The 21,255-nt window shown below is 40.8% G+C and overlaps 1 protein-coding gene across 4 annotated transcripts; it reads right to left on the minus strand.

Moving 5' to 3' along the window:
• Positions 1 to 717: 717 nt before the first annotated feature.
• LOC122558868 (hyaluronidase 1-like) lies at positions 718 to 12,156 on the minus strand. Of its 4 annotated transcripts, none has more exons than XM_043707744.2 (4): positions 11,910 to 12,156; positions 10,360 to 11,355; positions 7,775 to 7,864; positions 718 to 2,667 (listed from the first exon to the last, which is right to left on the minus strand). In XM_043707744.2, exons 2-4 carry the CDS (start codon positions 11,284 to 11,286, stop codon positions 2,347 to 2,349), a joined length of 1,338 nt encoding a protein of 445 aa, XP_043563679.2. In that variant the 5' UTR covers positions 11,287 to 11,355; positions 11,910 to 12,156; the 3' UTR covers positions 718 to 2,346. The 4 variants fall into 4 exon arrangements, with proteins under 4 accessions (XP_043563679.2, XP_043563677.2, XP_043563676.2 ...); XM_043707742.2 differs by having other exon boundaries at positions 10,360 to 11,336; positions 11,899 to 12,156; XM_043707741.2 differs by having other exon boundaries at positions 10,360 to 11,336; positions 11,862 to 12,156.
• Positions 12,157 to 21,255: the final 9,099 nt, after the last annotated feature.

Below are 21,255 nucleotides of genomic sequence, written 5' to 3' on the forward strand. Positions count from 1 at the left end.
ATTAATTGTTTGAATTTAAACTGACAGACTACCAGTGTGGGATTTGAACTTTTGCCTGTAGCAGTTTAACCTGAACCTTTAACAGTACTGATCTAACAATATTACCACTATCCCACCTTTTAATGGTAATTTTGTTTTAATTAGCCTGTTCAGAGATGTGATAATATACCTCTGGAGCAGGTAGGACTTGAACCCAAGCCTCCTGATTTAGAGGTAGGGACATTACCACTGTGCCACAGGAGCCCATTAATGTTAATTTACATTTTTCTATATCCAGCAGTGCTCTTTCACACAACTGCACAATTTTTATTCCCATCACCAAATCACCCCTGTTTATTTTTCATCTATCAATCATCAATAAATCACATGCGCTTCAATTGAATAACTTAGTTTTGAAGCCTATTAAGGGCAATACAAAACATCAAATTTGAGGGAGAGGGTATTGATGCTATTTTAATGTTGAGCCATTCATTTAAAATGGGTTAACCTCATTGTTAACAGTGAATGAAAAAAAATCTAAGTTTCATTGGAACAGAATAACACATTTAGGCAGATGGTTGGAGGAGCTCAAGTAACCACAGTACAGCTCCATCACTGAATGGATCATCCTTGGAGGAAATGAAACCTATGTGCTCCGAATCAAAACAACAAAAATATATTCCAATTAATTTAGCAGACTAGAACACAATAGTAACAGCTTAATACAAAAAGAATCCATTAGTGGGAAAAAGTGTTTTATTGAATATTTATTCTGTACATGCTGATGACACCAGAGGAAAGCAAATTTATTGGTCTAGGGGTAAGTTCACACTTTGTGTGCAGGGTGTTCCAGATGCAAATCCTAAATGAACCTAATCTTTGGGGTTTATGGGAATGTGGAATAATCACATGATCTGTGATTTTACTGAATGGCAGAGCAGACTTGAGGGGCTGAATGGCCAAAATCTGCTCCTAAATTATTTGTTCCTATGTGTGTATGATACAAACACAAACACTGCAAGTACTGGAAATTGGAAGTTGAAACATAAAATGCTGGTTATACGTTTCAGATCAGGCAGCATCTATAGAAAGAAAATCAAGGCTGATACATCAGAAACATCATACCTCAGGGGTCAGTGCTAGGCACATTGCTGTTTGTTACCATTATCAATAATTTGGATGAGAACATACAAGGCACGATTAGAAAGTCTGCAGATGACATTAAAGTAGGTGGTATCATAAACAATATGGAAGGTTATCAGAAATTGCAGCAGGACTTTGATCAGCTGGGGAAGTGGGGTGAGAAACAGTAAATAGAGTTTAATACAGATAAGTGTGAGGTCTTGCATTTTGGAAAGTCAAATCAAGATAAGAGTTTCAAAGTAGAGTCTTAAGGAGTGTAGTGGAATAGAGGGACCTTGAAGTTCAAGTGCACAGTTCTCTGGAAGTGGAGTCACAGGTAGACAGGGCAGTGAAGAAGGCTTTTGGCACAGTGGCCTTCATCAGTCAGGGCTCTGAGTTTAGAAGTTGGGAAGTTATGTTGCAGTTGTACAGGACGTTGGTGAGGCTGCACTTGAAGTAGTGTGTTCAGTTTTGGTCATCTTGCTATAGGAAGGATGTTATTAAACTGTAAGGAGTGCAGAAGAAATTTACAAGAATGTTGCCAGGACTCAAGGGTCTGTGTTATAGGGAGAGGTTGGATAAACTAGGACTTTTTTCTTTAGAGATTAGGAGACTGAGGGGGGATCTCAGGGTTGGGGAATTGAGGATTTCAGGGCATCAGTTTAAGGTTAGAGGGGAAAGAATAAAAGGGAACCTGAAGGGCAACATTTTTACACAGAGGATGGTACGCCTATGGAATGAGCTGCAGCAGAAGCGGTTGAGGCGGGTACATTAATAACATTTAAAAGGCATTTGGACAAATATATAAAGAGGAAAGTTTTAGAAGAATATGGGTCAAGTGTAAGGAAATGGGGTTAGCGTGGATGGACGTTTTGGTTGGCATGGATCAGTTTGGGCCAAAGGACCTGTCTCCATGCTGCAGGACTCTACGACAGAACGCTGTTTTTTCTCACCTGTGCTGCCAGATCGTTTTGAAGAAAGATCACTGGAATATGAGCCCTTTTTTCTCTCCATAGATGCTGCTAGTTCTGCTGAGTGTTTCCAGCAATTTCTGATTTTGTTTCTGATTTTCAGTGTCCGCAGTTCTTTGGATTTTTTTTTGCCAGACTTGCTGAGTATTTATAGGATTTTCGATATTTACTTCGTCGACGGTAAACCCACCAAGTAAAATGAAAGTAAGCCATAACTGCAGGTTGGCATTTGTTCACTTTAAGCACTCATTAAAGGTTACACAGTATCACTGGTCTATCCATTTGAATTCTCACAGTGTTCCCCTGTCCATCCATTGTAGCAGTGGCAATGAAATGTGGCAGCCATTTCTTTCATGTCCTTCTCAGCTGTCTGTCCTTGTAGGAAGAATGCTCGGCCTTCACCTGAAGGGTTCACTCCTGTTCTAAAGATGTCGGTGTTTAAGTGCAGATAAGAGTGGGTATCTTTGTTCATTCGCACACATCTGCCATGGTCTGTACACAACAATCGGCTGCAGATAATTGCAGCATTTGTTACATTAACAATATAGTTACCCAATGTTTCATTGATATATGCTTTCAGAGCAAGGCAGGATTCCTAAACAAGAAAGAAAACATTTTATTAATGATATATCTTGCTTCTTAAAATGCATTTCCTTTGTCTTCCAATAGTCTAATGGATTAAACAGAGACTGAGAAATCATTGTTTAGGCAGCTGCTCAGTTAACTCAGTTCTGAATCATTTTATTTCAGAGCATAAGAATGCACCAACCAACTATTAAAATGGGATTTTGTGCTTCTTTTGTAACTGCAGATAAATGTTAAGGGTTGTAGGAAGTAGCATTTATATAGGCAATGGCATTTCCACAGATGCAGGTGCTAACTTCATTGGTAAATCGGAATGGTATTGTGTAATCTCTGCCATTCTGTTTTTCTCTCATTTGCTCAGGGGATATGGGTGAATTAGGCCTGACCAACATTTATTGCCCATCCTTAATTGCTTGGAGGGCAGTTAAGAATCAACCACATTGATATGTGCCTGGAGTCACATGTAGGCCAAACCAGGTAAGGATGACAGATTTTCTTCCCTAAAGAACATTAGTGAACCAGATAGAGGCTCGCTGTCAAGGAAAGGCTACCAGCATTCTCAAAGATCCATCCTACCCTGGCAATATTTTTCTACAACCTCTACCATCGGGGAGAAGGTACAGAAGCCTGAACACATGCACCAGCCGGTTTCGAAACAGTTTCTACCCTACTGTTGTTAGAATATTGAATGGACGCACAAACTCTTAATATTCGCCTGTACCTGTGTTTTTTTTTGTTTTTGCCACTATTTACATATTATTTATTTATCTACGCAACTTAGCTATGTGATCTGTCTGTATTGCTCGCAAGACAAAGCTTTTCACTGTGCCTCGGTACACGTGACAATAAATTCAGTTCAATTCAGATAGGTTTCTCCAAAAATCAGCAATGGTTCTCAAGGTCATCATTGGTCCCTTAATTCCAGATCTGTACATTTCAAATTCCTCCATCTGTCGTGGCAGGATTTGAATCCGGGTCCCCAGAACATTAGCTGAGATTCCTGATTAATAGCTTAGTGATAGTACCACTAGGCAATTGCACTCCATATTAACAGCGTGGAGATAGAAAGTAGATGGAAGAATATCCAAATAGCCATGATTTTCATGGACCTATATCCTGTTTTGAAATCAGGACTTACGGATTGCATTGTCTGCCATTGTACACACTTTCTCAGTGCTTACAAAGCTAAATCAGGCTACTGAACTCCTTCAAACTTCAGGCATTTAAAACCCAAGTGAAGATCTATTATTCTTCAACATTTCTAGTGTGTATTTCTATGAGCTTTAGCTCCTTACTTTTCTTTTGATAGGTACATTTACAAAATTGAGGCTGGCTGAGGGTTAGCTGTCAATTAGCAGAAATTATGGGTAGGAGAGAACTGAGACAACGTTTGTAGGTTGTGATTGTTATCGTGAAATATAATTTCATAATTTCCCGAGATCACTTTGTTTTGGGATCAGCATGCAATCAGTGAAAAAAACTTTCAGTTCGGGATTCAATTCTCTTGAACTAGGACACTTTGGAAACAAGGAGTATTTAAAGGAATGGAAAACTCAGTCATCACTGTCATGTAGACTTGGTACTTGTTGCTTGGTCACCATTAATGGCAGAAAAATGAATAATGAGCTTAACTGGACCATATAACCATGGCAAAATCATTGGGAGAGATTAGCGGACATTAATATAAGTGTTTTGATCCATACTATTTGCTTTATGGAATATTGTGGTTTAGTGCTTGTATTATTGGAATGTAGAGATCAAACCAGTATGTGTTATTCAAGTAAACCAGTCAGACTCGAATTGTGAAGCTTGATGCCTGGATTCTTATTGTGAATTATGAACTTATGTAAATAGTTATATGGAATCATATTACATATGGAGTGGACTGCCAGAGGACGTGATGGAGGCTGGTACAATTACAACATTTAAAAGGCATCTGGATGGGAGACAATGGCCTAGTGGTATTAATCGTTGGACTGTTACTTCAGAGACCCAGGTATGAATCCTGCCACAGATGGTAGAATTTGAATTCAGTAAATATCTGGAATTAAGAGTCTAATGATGACCATGAATCCATTGTTGATTGTTGGAAAAACCCATCTGGTTCACTAATGGCCATCCATACCCAGTCTGGACTACATGACACATAGCAATATGGTTGACTCTCAACTGCCCTAAGGGCAATCATGGATGGGCAATAAATGCTGGCGCAGCCAGCGACACCCTCATTCCTTGAATGAATAAAAGAAAAAGTTTAGAAGGGTATGGACCAAATGTTGGAAAATGGGACTAGATTAATTTAGGATATCTGGTCAGCATGGGCCAGTTGGACCAAGGGTCTGTTTCTGTGCTGTACGTCTCTATGATTCTCTGACTGAGTACTCATTTCGGATTGTTCAACAGAAGCTCATTAAAGACAGAGATATATTCTTATATATTATCTGATTGGGTGTGGGGTTCATTGTCTAGGCCAGCATTTATTTTTCATCCCTTTAAAAGGTGGTGGTGAGTCTTTCTGGAGGTCCTTTTGAAATGCTAAAGCCCAAGAGATGTACACACATCCACAATGCTGTTATGAAGGAATTTTTTGGACTTTGGCCCAAACTACAGTGAAGGAGCAGCAATGTAGTCCCAGGTTGACATGGCATGGGGCTTGGAGGGCAACTTGCAGGTCGTGGCATTTTCATGCATCTGTTATCTTTGTCTGCTTAGATGGTAATGGCGGCAAATCTGGCAGATGCTGCAAATGTAGATGCTGTTAATGGAGCCTGAGTGAGCTGCTCTAACGTATCTTGTAGGTGGTATACAATGCTGCGACTGTTTGATAGTGGTGGACAGAGGGAACATTTAAGATGTTGAATGGGGTGTGAATCAAGTGGGCTTCTTTGCTTTGGACGGTGACAAGCCTTTGAATGTTGCTGGAGCTGAAGTGATCCAGGTAAGTGAAAGTATCCAGACATACTCCTCGTTTATATAGATGGTGGGCAGGCTTTGGGCAATCATGAAGTAAGTTATTTGCCTCAGAATACCCAACCTCTGACCTGCTCTTGTGGCCATTGTAATTATATGTCTCGTCCAATTCAGTGTTTGGTCAACGGTTTCCCGAGGCTGTTGAATATGAGGGATTCAACGATGGTCATAACTCTGAATATCAAGGGGAGATAATTTTCTCCTGTTGAGGGTGAACATCATCTGTTCCTCATGAAGGCGAATATTATCAACCCAAGCCTGGATGTTGTACATGACTTTATTTAGATCTGAACTGCTTCAGTATCTGAAGAGTGGTACAATCATTGTACAATCATTTGTGAATATCCACACTTCTGATCTTATGGTGGTAAGGTCATTGACAAAGTAGTTACCCGCAACTTTCTGATATTTTAATACATCTTGTTTTTATGCCTACGTTTTGTCCTATATGTGCTACAGGATTCCAGTGAAGCCCATGTAAGATGTACAGGAGCAGCACCACATCGTTCCCTAGGACTTCACATTCTTATGGACTCAACATTCAAAAACTTCAGACTATGAACCATTTTGATTACCCCTCCCACTCCCTCAAATCACCCAGTGCCTTGTTTGCACAGAAGGGGTGGTACAGTGGCTCAGTGTTTAACACCTCACAGTACCAGGAACCCAGTTTGATTCAAACCTTAGGTGACTGTCTCTGCAGAGTTTGCATGTTCTTCCAGAGTCTGCATGGGTTTCCACTGGATGGTCCGGTTTCCTTCAAAGTTATATGTTAACATTTTCCTATTTCTACAGATGCTGCCAGACCTGCTGAGTTTCTCCAGCACTTGCTGTTTTTTATTTTAAAATCTCTAACATCTGTAATATTTTATTTTTATTGAAGCAATTGAAGATGGTGGGGTCCAGGGCACTACATTGAAGGACTCCTGCAATGATGCCCTGGACCTGACATGACTGACCTTCAAGGATCATAACCATCTTCCTCTGTGCTACATATGACTCCGACTTGGCTTTCCCTCTGATCTCCATTGACTCAAGTTTTGCCTTGATGCTATACTCTGTCAAATGCTGGCTTGTCAACAGTGGTCACACTCAGCTCAACGAGTTCAGCTTTTCAATCCATGTTTAGTCAGTAATAGGGGTCAGGTGCTGATTGGTGGAACCTAAACCAGGCATCAGTGAGCAGGTTGTTGCTGAGCAGTTGCCAGTTAACAGCACCTGTTGATAGCACTTTCCATCACTTTCCTGAGGACTGAGACTAATCAGATGGTAATTGGTTAATGGGATGGTAATTAGCTGGTTTGGATTTTTGTGAACAGAATGTACCTGGACAACCTTCTCAAATGTGGGGTAGTTGCCAAATGTTTTAGCTCTTCTGGAAGTTTGAATGGGGGTGTGGCTAGTTCTGGAACACAAGTCTTTAGTCCTCCTTTTAGAATATTATCTGGGCTTGTAACTATTGCAGCAGTGTCTTCAGCCATTTCTCAACATCCCATGGAGTGAATAAGTCCATTGAAGACTCTTGTGAAGATGCTGGAAGCCTCAGAAGGAGGCAGAGACGGATCATTCATTCAGGCCACCTGGCTGGAAATGATTTGGCCTAGCATAAACAAAAACCAAAGCTTTTCACTGTACTTCGGCACACGTGACAATAAATAACTAACTAACCTGTTTCCCTAATGTGCCGATCAATGAGGATGGGAATATTTCTGGAGACTCCTCTTTCCAATTTTTTTTAATTGGTTGTGGCAGGGCTGTACAGCCTAGACCTGATCCATTAGTTGTGGGGTCACTTAACTTGGTTTATCACTTGCTGCTTGCGTTGTCACAATACCAGTTGACGCCTCTTTTTTAGACATACCTGGTGCTGCTCCTGGCATGCCCAACTGCACTCTTTATTGAACCAAGATTGTTCCCTCAACTTTGCGGCAATTGGTAAAGTGGGGGGGGGGGGGAAGGTTCTGCAGTGACTACAACTGACACCGTGTTTACAATAACAAAAGGATAAAATGCAAGAAAGCAGTCCAACTGTTCTCAGATCAATGAAGTTTAAAACCTAGGAAAATAGGCTTTAAAAGATACCAAACATTGCTCAAAAAGTGTAAGTGCTCTAATTGTTCATTATAATTATAATGAAATTGTTTTACCTGAGATTTGGCATAATCTGAGTTCCCCCAAAGGACGATCCCTGCAGCTCCCATTGCTGCACTCTCTCCAATTGTGTGGACCAAGTCAATCTGAAAAATTGTAGAACAGACAAAATGGTGGCATGTTTAAGATTCTGGTCATGCCTTCATCACAGTTTATTGAACTAGATCTTCCTAGGGCCTCTTCACCCAATGGTTTGTCTGGAATAGGTTTTCTCCTGCGGTGCCTTATTTAGATTTCCATGCTGAAGCTGAATGGCTATGTATTCACTTACCTCAGCCTTGTGCTCTCAGCTTTTTCTTTCACCACACTTCCAGTCTTTCAACCATTAGCATAGTTAACTATTAGAACACATTTTCACACAGAATTTAGACTGTGATTGTTGGTAGGTTATTCACTTTGGAGGGCATCACAGCCAAGTGGCGTGAGAGTTGCGGTCCATGTACATCCAAAAAAAATCAATGGTGAGCAATTAAGAACAGTAACCCTTGTTCTGACCTAACACATTTGCCCTGACGTCAATCAAAATTGATCATTCTCTGCAGAGAACCTAGGAAGTTTGAGGTCTGTTTAGCTCAATTATACATCTCCTTTGGAGATTCTTTAAGTATATTTTCAGAAACACACAGGACTGGATTTTCTAATCAATTGTGGCAGTTTATTTTTGGGGCAAACATCCAGATATCATCAAAACCAGCACAATAGATTCCAGAATTTTAAATTGCAAATCAACTGGAGCACAAATCTTTCCATGATCTTTGAATCAGTTTTAAAAACATTTAACGAGAAGCAGGTCCCATACACAAAAAACTGGCCATGCCCAAAAGATTGAATTAATCATCAGTTGTAGTTTCCACTAATTGTATTTCCTTTTGGACCTTTGACAACATTTTGAAATTTAAGATTTCCTGCTTTGGACACAAGGACAGTAATTGATAGGTTTTTAAAAGATATTGAATTCATTTTTTTTAAAAAAGCTATGAAAGACTACTGTACCTCAATCTAACTGGAAAACAGTTTTGCAAATTTCTTAAAAAGTATTTTCAGTAACTTAATGTCAGGCTTCTCACAAGCAGTAAAGTAACAACTGAAGATGCTGGATACCTCTTCCAGCTGTATTAGAGTCATAGAGATGTACAGCACGGAAACAGACTCTTTGGTCCAACTCGTCCATGCCGACCAGATATCCTAAATTAATCTTGTCCCATTTGTCAGCACCCAGCCCATATCCCCTAAACCCTTCCTATTCATATACCCATCCAGATGCCTTTTAAATGTTGTATTTGTACCAGCCTTCATCACTTCCTATGGCAGCTCATTCCATACACACACCACCCTCTGCTCCTTAGATCCCTTCTAAATCTTTCCCCTCTCACCTGAAACCTATGCCCTCTAGTTCTGGATTCCCTCACCCCAAGGAAAAGACCTTGTCTATTTACCCTATTCATGCCCCTCAGGATTTTACAAAACTTTATAAGGTCACCTTTCAGCCTCCAATGCTCCACGGAAAACAGCCCCAGCCTATTCAACCTCTCCCCATAACAAACCCTCCAACCCTGGCAACATCCTTGGAAATCGTTTCTGAACCCTTTCAAGTTTCACAACATCCTTCCTATAGCAGGAAAACTAAAATTGCACACAATATTCCAAAAGTGACCTAACCAATGTTATGTACAGCTGCAACATGACCTCCCAGCTCCTATACTCAATGCTCTGGCCAATAAAAGGAAAGCAAACTAAACGTCTTCTTCACTATCCTATCTACCTGTGACTCCACTTTCAAGGAACTATGAACCTGCACTCCAAGGTCTCTTTGTTCAGCATCATCCCTCAGAACTTTACCATTAAGTGTATAGGTCCTACCCTGATTTGCCTTTCCAAAACGCAGCACATCACATTTATTGAAATTAAACTCCATCTGCCACTCCTCAACCCACTGGCCCATCTCAACAAAGGTGCCGTTGTACGGGGGTAACCTTCACTGTTCATTACACCTCCAATTTGGTGTCATCTGCAAAGTTTGGAACTATACCTCTTGTGTTCACATCCAAATCATTTATACAAATTACGTACTAATTAAACTTTATCAAGTTTCCACTCTTAAACAGATCTAGCAATATTTTTAAGACATAGTTTTATTTCATCTATAAGATTACATTTTAAAACACTGCCCAATTATGCCCATTCATGGCAAATTGTGCGTTTGATATATGAGTTTGCAGGAAAGTTGAGAATAGTACGTCACATTTCAAAAACGCATGTTATTTAGATTCAATTCTTTCTGAGAAATGTCAATTGTGCCCAACGTAGAAAGGCTATCCCTTGTCACTCCACCCACAGCTTCTCATCTTTGTAGTTGAAAAGTTCTATGCATAGACTGTTTTGGGCAACTATGCTACTTTTAGACACAGGCATATGTGGGATTATTGAGGTGATTTAGTGCTTCCAGCACGTGGATTGCACAATAGGCATCAACATCACTGATTAACTCTCTGATGGGCAAATGCACTTGGAACTTGGCAGCACTGAATCATGCCTGGTACCAGAGCCTTCCTATTAGAAAGCTGAAAACCATGCAGATTACCTCAGTCAGGAAGTCTGTAGTGTTGGCGTACACAATCCGAGCATAGGGAAAGATAGGCAAGCTGTGATTTGCTCCCAGCTGAGCAAGTCGGAGTCCCTCTTTGATTCGATAATGAACAAACTTGTGTGCATTCTCTGTTGACTGAAGTTTACGATCCAGGTAGATGCTTGGATACAAGGCCATGCTTTCCCTCCAGAGCCACATCAGATGGTCATTCCTCTCCAGCTCGATATCTGGACATTCTCCAGTGTAATTTTTGGAAACGACACTGTTAAAGCAACAGGGAAAGCCATAGTAGCCCCACAAGCCCCCAGGCCTAAGGCCTTTTGCCATATTCAATGTCAATGCCATAAAATCACGGGCAGCTTGTTCATACTCAGTTTGTGCTTGCTCAAGCACCTGACTCTCAGGCCAATCAGGATGTTTTATTCGCACTAGCTCTTCAGATTTTTTACGATAAATGTCTTTCTGAGCCCAGTCCCTTATCCAGGAAGGCCTCCAAGCCTCCCAGTCAATGACAGACAATCCGCTAAAGTCTTTCAAAGGTATTAGCTTTTCCACATCAACTTGGGCCTTTGCAAGATGGTCTTTCAAACTGGCATTCTGCGGGATGCCCCCATTTACAGAAACACCACTTGCTGTGTAATAGGGGTAAAAGCCCAGCTTATTGTCATAAAAGATGGTGACATTTTGTCCAATTAAGGAGTCATTTTGATTTGCAATTATGTCAAATATTCCCAGATTGAGATCAATACCAAACAAGGATTGGCAGGCCTCAGTTGGAGCATTCCACACAGTTATAAATGGCTTGTTGGATGTAATCGGAGATCTTGCTTGCTTCAGTGGTTGACCCAGGGTCAAAGTGCAGGCATGTAATAGAACGATTACTGCTTTAATCAGGATCATGGCTGATACACTTATTAACATCTGACTCTTCAATCAATCAATCTTCACAGCTTCTGTTTGTAGTTAGATCTCTGTTCGAACAGAAGGAAACTGAAGAATTATAGAAAAGGCAGCATATGTCACAATTTCATAGAGACTATTTGCATAGTGTATCAATTGTGCGGATGTAACTGCAAACATTAAGTAAACAAAGACTGATGGGTTTTAATAGCACATGTTCGCTAGAAACATAACATCATTTATTTCTAACACAGCTCTGCTTCATTGTTTACATCCGGCCATGGATATAAAACAGAAAGTGGTGGGGAGACTCGGCAGGTCTGGCAGTGTCTGTGGGGAGAGAAACAAAGCGAAGGTTTTAAGTTTCTGTCACTTGGTCACTCCTTACCGAGTCAGCGCTTTGAAAGGACTCCATCCTGCTCCCACTGTCTTACCTGCAAACAATTGTTTCCAGCGACAGTTATCATTCACTTCCAAGACTGACTAATTCGGATGTTAGATCCACAACCTACTGTTAAAAACAAAATCGCCCCTCCCCACAAGCGTTTCTTCTGCAGCGATTATAAAGTACCAGAAAATAACATGTTACATCAAACCTTTTTTTCAAAAATTAATTAGACGTCAGTCTCTTACAAAGCCCACACTTGTGAAAGTTCTGAGATGCTGCTTCACAGATGAATGAATGAGTTTCGGTTTCTTTTTTTGTTTGTTGAAAATTCCTCTCAGTTGCTCGCCACCAACCGAACTCCTGCCTGGATGATGTTCACCCTCAAAACTGCACTGTCCTTGCTCCGGTTTGCAGATGGCTGTCAGGGAACCGGAGAAGGAGCGGTGCCTTCCTCGGGACACACGGTCCGTTTCGCAAGTGCCAGTGACCCCACTCTATCCAATGAGAGACTGCCGTGTCCCCCGTGATTATGAAAAGTGGTGGTGGCATGTGCACAGTGAGAAAGGGAAGTGCTGATTTATTAAGTAAATAACTGCTTTGGAAACAAACATCAATAAGTGACTGCTTCAAATTGTTGGGGCAAATTGCTGCAATATGTACCTTTTTTTTTGTTTTAAATTGCTCTTTTATTTTTAACTCAGACTAAAGTCTGGAACTCACTGCCAGTAAGGGTCATAGAGACAGAAACCCGCATAACACTTAAGAAGTATTTAGATGTGCACTTTGCGATGCCAAATCACGCAAGGCTATGGGCCACGTCCAGAAAAATGGGATTAGAACAGTCAAGTGGCTGTTTGTGTGCTGTAGATCTCCATGACTCAGCAGCCGTCAGACTTTATTTAGTGCACAGGAAAAATATTAATTATTTTATCAAAATAGCACTCTCTACTCTCCATCTGATTTGCTTTGAAAACTTAAAGCAAAATACAGTGGGGGTGAAATAGTTAGTGCTGTTGGTGGGAGCTTAAATTAATTTAGCAGGGGAATAGGACGTGGAATGGAGGTACAAAAGTGGGGTGATATGCAGACCAATGTAGAAGGAAAGTCAAGTCAGCAAGGCAGGCAGAGTGTATATAGTCAGGAATAAGACACAAAGGTGTTCAGCAAAGTTCAAAATTCTGTTGCTGGAGAAGTTCATTCTGCTAACTGTCTTTGGAGAACCACTAAAGGTAAGGCTCACTGGACCTTATCAAATCAAAAATGAAGTTCAATGTTGGGAGCACTTCAGGCAGAAGAAAGCATCCATGGGTGTTTCATGTTACCATGTTGAAAAGATAATGTGGAAGGGGTGATAGTGAGGGAAAGATTGTATTTACGTTAGTGAAAAAGGTAGGATGTGAAGTAAAAATAGCAGAACAATTGGAGAATGAATTAGAAATTGAACATTCAAATGTTGAGCCTCCTATATCAAATTGAAAAACATGGAGGTGATGAAAATATTAGATATGTGAGAAACAAAGCTCACTCACTTTAATAATTTCAGTCCGAGACCAAATATCTGAATCAGAGTCGTTTATTTGTACAATTGCAAGTGGGTGCCTTGTCTAATTGCCAGGTAAGGCAATGACAAATGCACAGTAAACCCCAAAAAACTCTTGCAATTTATACAGTTTTTTCCCATATGTTTTCCTTATTCCATTGTTGTTCCCTGCTTCGCTTACGTCACTCATTTCCTTAAGACTTATCCCACAACTTCTGTTTATCCTGTTTTGTCCGTGACAAACTCTTATCTCTGACTCCCATAAGGGTGTTTGACGTCAGTCTACTCTAGGTCATTGATTAGGCATATCTTTTCTTCTATCAGCATCTATTTCTATCCAGAGGCCACTTTGACCTCTTTAATTAGGGTTTGTTCCTGTGTCTCCGTGCAAGTGGGGAAAACAGATGTGTTTCCTGTTTGCCCATACATCCACCATTGTTCTGTAATCACGTCTCATGCTAACATATCCTTTTTTGCTGAATATATATTTTCTCATTCCTGTTCTGTATCAGAATTTATAGTTGCAGAAATAACATTAATTCACCTATATCCCACAGATAGCTTCATGCTTTATCTTCCAGAACAATATCAAAGTGACTTATAAAGGCTATCACGGAATTATAAAGCAATTTGTAGGAATAGGTCAGCAAAACTAGTTTTGGCTGATCATGATTTTAATGTAGGAGATGCATTACCTGTAAGACAAAACATTTACAGACTCAATCTGGAGAAATTAGCTCAATTGAGGGAAGGGATTGAGTCATGATGGATAATGTCAGTAAAGTCATAGTAGCTGGAGCTCATTAACTGTGATAGTGTTGAAATTGGATGATCACAAAGATTCTATATTGGCAATTGCAAAGTATTTCAATGTGTTTCAAAAGTGGCCTCATATATTCCAAGAAGGCTGCATTGAAAGAATAGGAGATACATGATTTGTCCTATAAATCACTCACTAAAAGGATATTGGCAGGTTTCATTGACTGATACAGCCAAAGAGGTTTTGACTTTTTTAACTCCTGAATGGACTTTATCAATGCAAAGTCATGCTGCATGGAATGAATGCCAATGTTCCAATGATAAACCAGTAATATAATTGAAGGACTATGTGCTTCATTGTTTACATCAATTAGTTGGTTGTTTTTAAGACAAAGCTGGGAAGAATGTTTCCACCACTTGGCTGAAATCTTTGATCAGATACAAAGAGCCAATTTGTCTATAAATTTGGCTAAATGTGAATTTGCAAAAACAGAAGTGTTTTTCTTGATCCCCATTTTTGGGACAAAGACCAGTAACATTCAGAGAAGTGAAAGTAAAGGCTATTTTGGATTTTCCCATGACCAGGGTAAAATGTGAAATTTTGTGATAATTTGGCATGAGTGGGTTTTATTGGAAGCTTGTGCTGAACTTCAGCACTGATAAAGTTCCCCTTCAATGAATTTATTAAAGAAAGGGGTGGCATGATGGATCAGTGGTTAGCACTGCTGCCTCACAGTGCAAGGGATGCGAGTTTGACTCCAGTCTCAGTCTGTGTGGACACATTCTTCCTGTATCTGCGTGGGTTTTCTCTGTGTGCTCCAGTTTCCTTCCACAGTCCAAAGATGTGTAGGTTAGGTGGATTAGCCAAACTAAGTGGCCCGTAGTGTTCGGGGATGTGTAGGTTAGGTGCATTAGTGAGGGGTAATGTAGGGTAGTGGTCTGGATGGGTTACTCCTTGGAGGGTTGGTGTGGACCTTTTCAGCCAAATGGCCTGTTTACACACTAGGGATTCCATGACCAAAATTTGAATGGATGCAAGAATGTCAGAGTGTCTTTGGCAGCTTGAAAACTGTGTTGGCAACACTGAACTATGAGAAACCATTCACACTAGCTGTTGACACTCACGGGCGTGTACCATTTTACTTTTAAAAGAATGAGATGGGGATTAAACGGCCAGTCAGTTACTTTTCAAAGAAAGTCAAGAGAAGATTTAGCAGATGACAAAAAAGATTATGACTTGTATTGGCTCTACATCATTTTGAGATTTATGCCACCAACAATGTGGAAGAAATGATTATTTATATGACCCCAATCCTTTGAATTTTTTTTGAAAAAATTCAGGGCAAGAGTTTATGATTATTTCAATGGAGCTTAATTCTCCAGCCATATAATTTAACAATTATTCATGTGTTTGGAAAAGAAAATGTTGTAGTGGGCACTTTATCAAGAACATATATGAAGAAAACTGAGTGGAGTGATGTAAATTGACTTATGAAAAGTATGGTTGCTGTGTGATACCTTGCATGTTTTATGTCAAAATACTATGCTTTATGTCTCACTGTTGTTTATGTGACATAGGTATTGGGTTGGAAAGGAATTTTGATTGGAAAGAAAATGCTTTTAAAGATATGTTCTTATTCCTCGGGGGGGGGGGGGGGGCGGGGAGGTGGTACGATGACAGATGCATGATTTATTTATATCAATTTATTTAAGAGTTTGGATTTTATCTTAGTGCCACATAGCTTTAGGTCTTTTTTTGTTGTGGAGGGGTTTAAAAATCATTTCAGTCAGTCTGTCTGGAACCATGACATAAAAACAATTTTATACTTCCTGGAATGTTAATGGAAGTTAATTCATACCATGGGAGCTCAAGACGAGATGAAGAAAATGTTATGTAATTAGCTTTGCAAACTATAGGATGAACATTTTTCTTTTTTTAAAAAAAGGTCAAAATCTTTTAAATACAGTTCAAAGGAGAACTGACTGAAGTAGGGAGAAGGGGCTGATGAAGGGCTTTTGCCCGAAACGTCTATTTTCCTGCTCCTTGGATGCTGGCTGGCCTGCTGAGTTTTTCCAGCACCACTTTAATCTAGACTCTGATCTCCAGCATCTGCAGTCCTCACTTTTGCCTTGAAGTTGGGAGAAAGTATGTTTGTTGCCATAAAATTAGATTGTTCACAGTAGTTAAGGAAACACGCTACCTCAGTGAATGTGTGCAGTTTGTGGAATGTTTAGTAGGAAATTGGTTATTCAAAGCTGAGAAAACCTAAGATCTGATTTGTGTTTGATCGAAGGGATAGGACTCAGAGCCCACAGGATCAAAATTGAGACAAAAGTAATTAATTCAAACTTACAGATTGATTTCTTTGGATTTTTGAGTAACTGTGAGGTGACGGTGCTAGGGAACAGATTGGATTATGCTTTACCTTTTTTTGTAATCTTTCAAAATGTATAATGTATAGATAGCCTGATATTTCTTATTTTTCATTCTTTTGTGTCAAAAATATCACCTTATTGTTAAAGCAAAACCTGCACCCTTGTGTATTTATGCTTCATTGAAAGACTGCCACTTTAACTAAAAGGAACAAGATATGATTTTTCAAGCCAAATTTCATTATGGGATCTGACCTGTTTGGTAATAATATCAACTAGGATCATAGCGCCTTACCATTTTTGCAACAATTTTCCCCAGAGGCACTGCTTTAGGAAATCTTGTTAAACAGTGTTAATTGTTAAAAGATACTTGGTTTTAAGATTCTTGGTTTTAAGTATGGGTCCTACACAATCTATTATGACACTGCTAAAAAGTTCATCAAAAGTGGGTATTGGGATTAAAGGTGCAGTTTTAATTGAAGGTTAGAGTTTCCCCACTGACTAATATATTTTTTATCTAATCATTCATGGGGCATGGGTGTTGCTGGCTGACCCAGCATTTATTGTTAATCTCTAGTTGCCCCTGAGAAGATGGTGGTGAACTATCTTCTTGAACCGCTGCAGACCATATTCTGTAGGTAGACCCACAATGCCTTTAGAGTTCCAGGATTTTGACCCAGTGACACTGAGAAACAGCAATACATTTCCAGGATGGTGAGTGACTGGATGACAGCTTGCAGGTGGTGGCATTCCCATGTATCTGCAGTTCTATTACTTCTAGACAGCTTGGAGGATGTTGTCTCAGGAGAATTGGTAAATTTCTGCAGTGCATCTTGTAGATGGTACACATTGTTGGTACTGAGTGTCAGTGGTGGATGTGGTAGCTTTATCCTGGATGGTGTAGAGCTTCTTGAATGTTATTGAGAATATTCCATCACACTCCTAACTTGTCCCTTATAGATGGTGATCAAACTTTAGGGAGTAAGGAGGTCAGTTACTTGCTGCAGGATTTCTAACCTCTGAACTATTTGTATCCTCAATACTTACATGACAAGTCTAGTTCCATTCAATAGACAATAGGTGCAGGAGTAGGCCATTCCTCCCTTCGAGCCTGCACCACCATTCAATATGATCATGGCTGATCATCCTTAATCAGTATCCTGTTCCTGCCTAATTTCCATAACCCTTGATTCCACAATCCTTGAGAGCCCTATCCAACTCTTTCTTAAATGAATCCAGAGACTGGGCCTCCACTGACCTCTGAGGCAGAGCATTCCACACAGCCATCACTCTCTGGGTGAAGAAGTTTCTCCTCATCTCTGTCCTAAATGGTCTATCCCGTATTTTTAAGTTGTGCCCTCTGGTTCGGCACTCACCAGACATGTTTCCTGCCTCCAGAGTGTCCGATCTTTTAATAATCTTATATGTGTCAATCAGATCCCCCCTCAGTCTTCTAAACTCAAGGGTATACAAGCCCAGTTGCTCCAATCTTTCAGTGTAAGGTAATCCCGCCATTCCAGGAATTGACTTCGTGAACCTACGCTGCACTCCCTCAATAGCCAGAATGTCTTTCCTCAAATTTGGAGACCAGAACTGCACACAGTACTCCAGGTGTGGTCTCACCAGGGCCCTGTACAGCTGCAGAAGAACCTCTTTGCTTCTATACTCAATCCCTCTTGTTATGAAGGCCAGCATGCTATTAGCCTTCTTCACTACCTGCTGTACCTGCATGCTTACCTTCATTGACTGGTGTACAAGAACACCCAGATCTCTCTGTACTGCCTCTTTACCTAAATTGATTCCATTTAGGTAGTAATCTGCCTTCCTGTTCTTGCCACCAAAGTGGATAACCATACATTTATCCACATTAAACTCCATCTGCCATGCATCTGACCACTCACCTAATTTGTCCAGGTCACCCTGTAATCTAACATCCTCATCACATTTCACCCTGCCACCCAGCTTAGTATCATCACTAAATTTGCTAATGTTATTGCTAATATCATCTTCTATATCATTAATTTTTTTGTAAAAAGCTGCAGTCCCAGTACTGATCCCTGCGGTACCCCAATGGTCACTGCCTGCCATTCCAAAATGGAGCCGTTTATCACTACTTTGTTTCCTATCAGCCAACCAACTTTCAATCCAAGTTAGTACTTTGCCCCCAATACCATGCGCCCTAATTTTGCTCACTAATCTCCTATGTGGGACTTTATCAAAAGCTTTCTGAAAGTCCAGGTACACTACATCTACTGGATCTCCCTCGTCCATCTTCAGAGTTACATTCTCAAAAAATTCCAGAAGATTAGTCAAGCATGATGTCCCCTTCATAAATCCATGCTGCCTCTGACCTATCCTGTTACTACTATCCAGATGTGTCATAATTTCATCCTTTATAATAGACTCCAGCATCTTTCCCACCACTGAGGTCAGACTAACTGGTCTAAAATTTCCTGTTTTCTCTCTCCCACCTTTCTTAAAAAGTGGTACAACATTAGCCACCCTCAATCCGCAGGAACTGATCCCGAATCTATCGAACTCTGGAAAATAATCACCAACGCATCCACAATTTCTCGAGCCACCTCCTTCAGTACTCTGGAATGTAGACCATCAGGCCCCGGGGACTTATCAACCTTCAGACCTAACAGTCTCTCCAACACCAATTCCTGGCAAATATAAATTCCCTTAAGTTCTGGTCCTTCAGCCACTGTTACCTCAGGAAGATTGCTTGTGTCTTCTCCAGTGAACACAGATCTGAAGTACCAATTCAATTCTTCTGCCATTTCTTTGTTCCACGTAATATATCCCCCTGTTTCTGTCTTCAAGGGTCCAATTTTAGTCTTAACCATTTTTTTGCCTTTCACATACCTAAAAAAACTTTTACTATCCTCCTTTATATTATTGGCCAGTTTACCTTCGTACCTCATTTTTTCTCTGCGTATTTCCTTATTAGTAATCCTCTGTTGTTCTTTAAAAGCTTCCTAGTCCTCCGTTTTCCCACTTATCTTTGCTATGTTATCCTTTTTCTCTTTTAACTTTATATGTTTCTTAACTTCCCTCGTCAGCCACGGCCACCCATGCCTCCTCCTAGGATCTTTCTTCCTTTTTGGAATGAACTGATCCTGCAACTTCTGCATTATACACAGAAATATTCGCCATTGTTCCTCCACTGTCATCCCTGCTAAAGTATTGTACCATTGAACTTTGGCCAGCTCCTCCCTCATAGCTCCATAGTTCCCTTTATTCAACAGAAATATTGTCACTTCCGATTGTACCATCTCCCTCTCAAATTGCAGATTGAAGTTTATTGTATTATGGTCATTACTTCCCAATGGCTTCTTCAGTTCGAGGTCCCTGACCAATTCTGGTTCGTTGCACAATACCAGATCCAGAATTGTCTTCTCCCTGGTCGGCTCCAGCACCAGCTGTTCTAAGAATCCATCTCTGAGGAACTCCACAAAGTCTCTTTCTTGAGGTCCAATAAAATCCTGATTCTTCCAGTCTACCTGAGTGTTAAAATCCCCCATAACAACTATAGTAACATCTTTGCGACAGGCCAATTTCAGCTCCTGATTTAACTTACATCCGACATCCAGACTACTGTTTGGGGGCCTGTAGATAATTCCCAAGAGGGTCTTTTTACCCTTAGTATTTCTCAGCTCTATCCACACTGACTCTAAATCCCCTTGTCTAGGTCCCCCTGTGCAAGGGACTGAATATCATCCCTTACCAACATGGCCACCCCACGCCCTCTGCCCATCAGTCTGTCCTTACGATAGCACGTGTAGCCTTGAATATTCATTTCCCAGGCCCTGTGCACTTGAAGCCACGTCTCAGTTATCCCCACAATATCATATCTGTCAATTTCCAAAAGAGGCTCAAGCTCATCCATCTTATTTCTAATGCTTCGTGCATTCATGTATAGTATTTTTAATTTGTTACTGCCCTCACCCTTCCCATCAACTCCTTTTTCACTCAACCTTACAGCATGATCTCTTTCTGAGTTTTCTGCCTCATTGATATAGTTGTCTTTCTTGACTTTCCTTGTTCTAACTTTCCCTCCAATTTCCTTCTTAAACATCCAGTTTGTCCCCCTCCCCCCCCCGCTACTGAGTTTAAACGTAGCTGTGTTGCAGTAGCAAACCTGCCTGCCAGAATGCTGGTCCCTCACCTATTAAGGTGCAGACCGTCTGTCTTGTAGAATTTATGCTTACCACAAAACATACCCCAGTGATCCAAGAATTTAAATCCTTGCTTCCTGCACCAGTTCCCCAGCCACACGTTCAAGTCCATTATCTCCCTGTTTCTGGCCTCACCAGCCCGAGGAACTGGAAGCAAACTGGAGATAACCACCCTGGACGTCCTGCTTTTCAGCTTTCTTCCTAGTTCTCTGAAGTCCCGCTGTAGTATGTTCCTCCTCTTCTTCCCGACATCATTTGTGCCGACATGTACCACCACCTCTGGCTCTTCACCTTCATCCTTGAGGATTTCCTACACTCTATCTGTGATGCCTTTAGCCCTGGCACCAGGAAGGCAACACACCATCCTTAAGTCCCGCCTGCTGCCACAAAAACCCCGGTCAGGTCCTCTCACTATGGAGTCCCCTATTACCACGGCTCTGTACGATGTCCGACTCTTCTGCTCTGTCTCCACGCCAACTTTTGATTGACAGACCTGGCCACCTCGCAGACTGGCAGTGTCATTTGTCTCTACTATTTCCAAAAGATTCAACTTGTTCCTGACAGGTACTTCCCCCGGGGTCTCTTGCACCTGTCTCCTCTCTGCCTTACTCATCGCCTGCTCTCTTCTGCTCTCTTCTGGTACGATTTGTGTAATAACCTCGCTGAAGGTCTTGTCCAGAAAGATCTAGTTCTTTCGGATGAGCCTCTATGGATCATTTCTAGAATATTGATAGTCGGAGTTTCAGTGA

The sequence above is a fragment of the Chiloscyllium plagiosum genome, unplaced genomic scaffold (assembly GCF_037043375.1).
Source record: "Chiloscyllium plagiosum isolate Xiang-an unplaced genomic scaffold, Cpla_swu_hap1 HiC_scaffold_14, whole genome shotgun sequence".
In the NCBI taxonomy this organism is placed as follows: Eukaryota; Metazoa; Chordata; class Chondrichthyes; order Orectolobiformes; family Hemiscylliidae; genus Chiloscyllium; species Chiloscyllium plagiosum.

What these genes read in the sequence shown, in the direction of transcription:
- LOC122558868 (XM_043707744.2), bottom strand. Translation starts at nt 11,286, where the DNA reads ATGTTAATAAGTGTATCAGCCATGATCCTGATTAAAGCAGTAATCGTT. An exon ending in CTACAGACTTCCTGACTGAG is followed by an intron (nt 7,865 to 10,359) that starts GTAATCTGCATG and finishes ACAATTTTTCAG; the next exon opens with ATTGACTTGGTCCACACAAT. An exon ending in CAGATTATGCCAAATCTCAG is followed by an intron (nt 2,668 to 7,774) that starts GTAAAACAATTT and finishes TTTCTTGTTTAG; the next exon opens with GAATCCTGCCTTGCTCTGAA.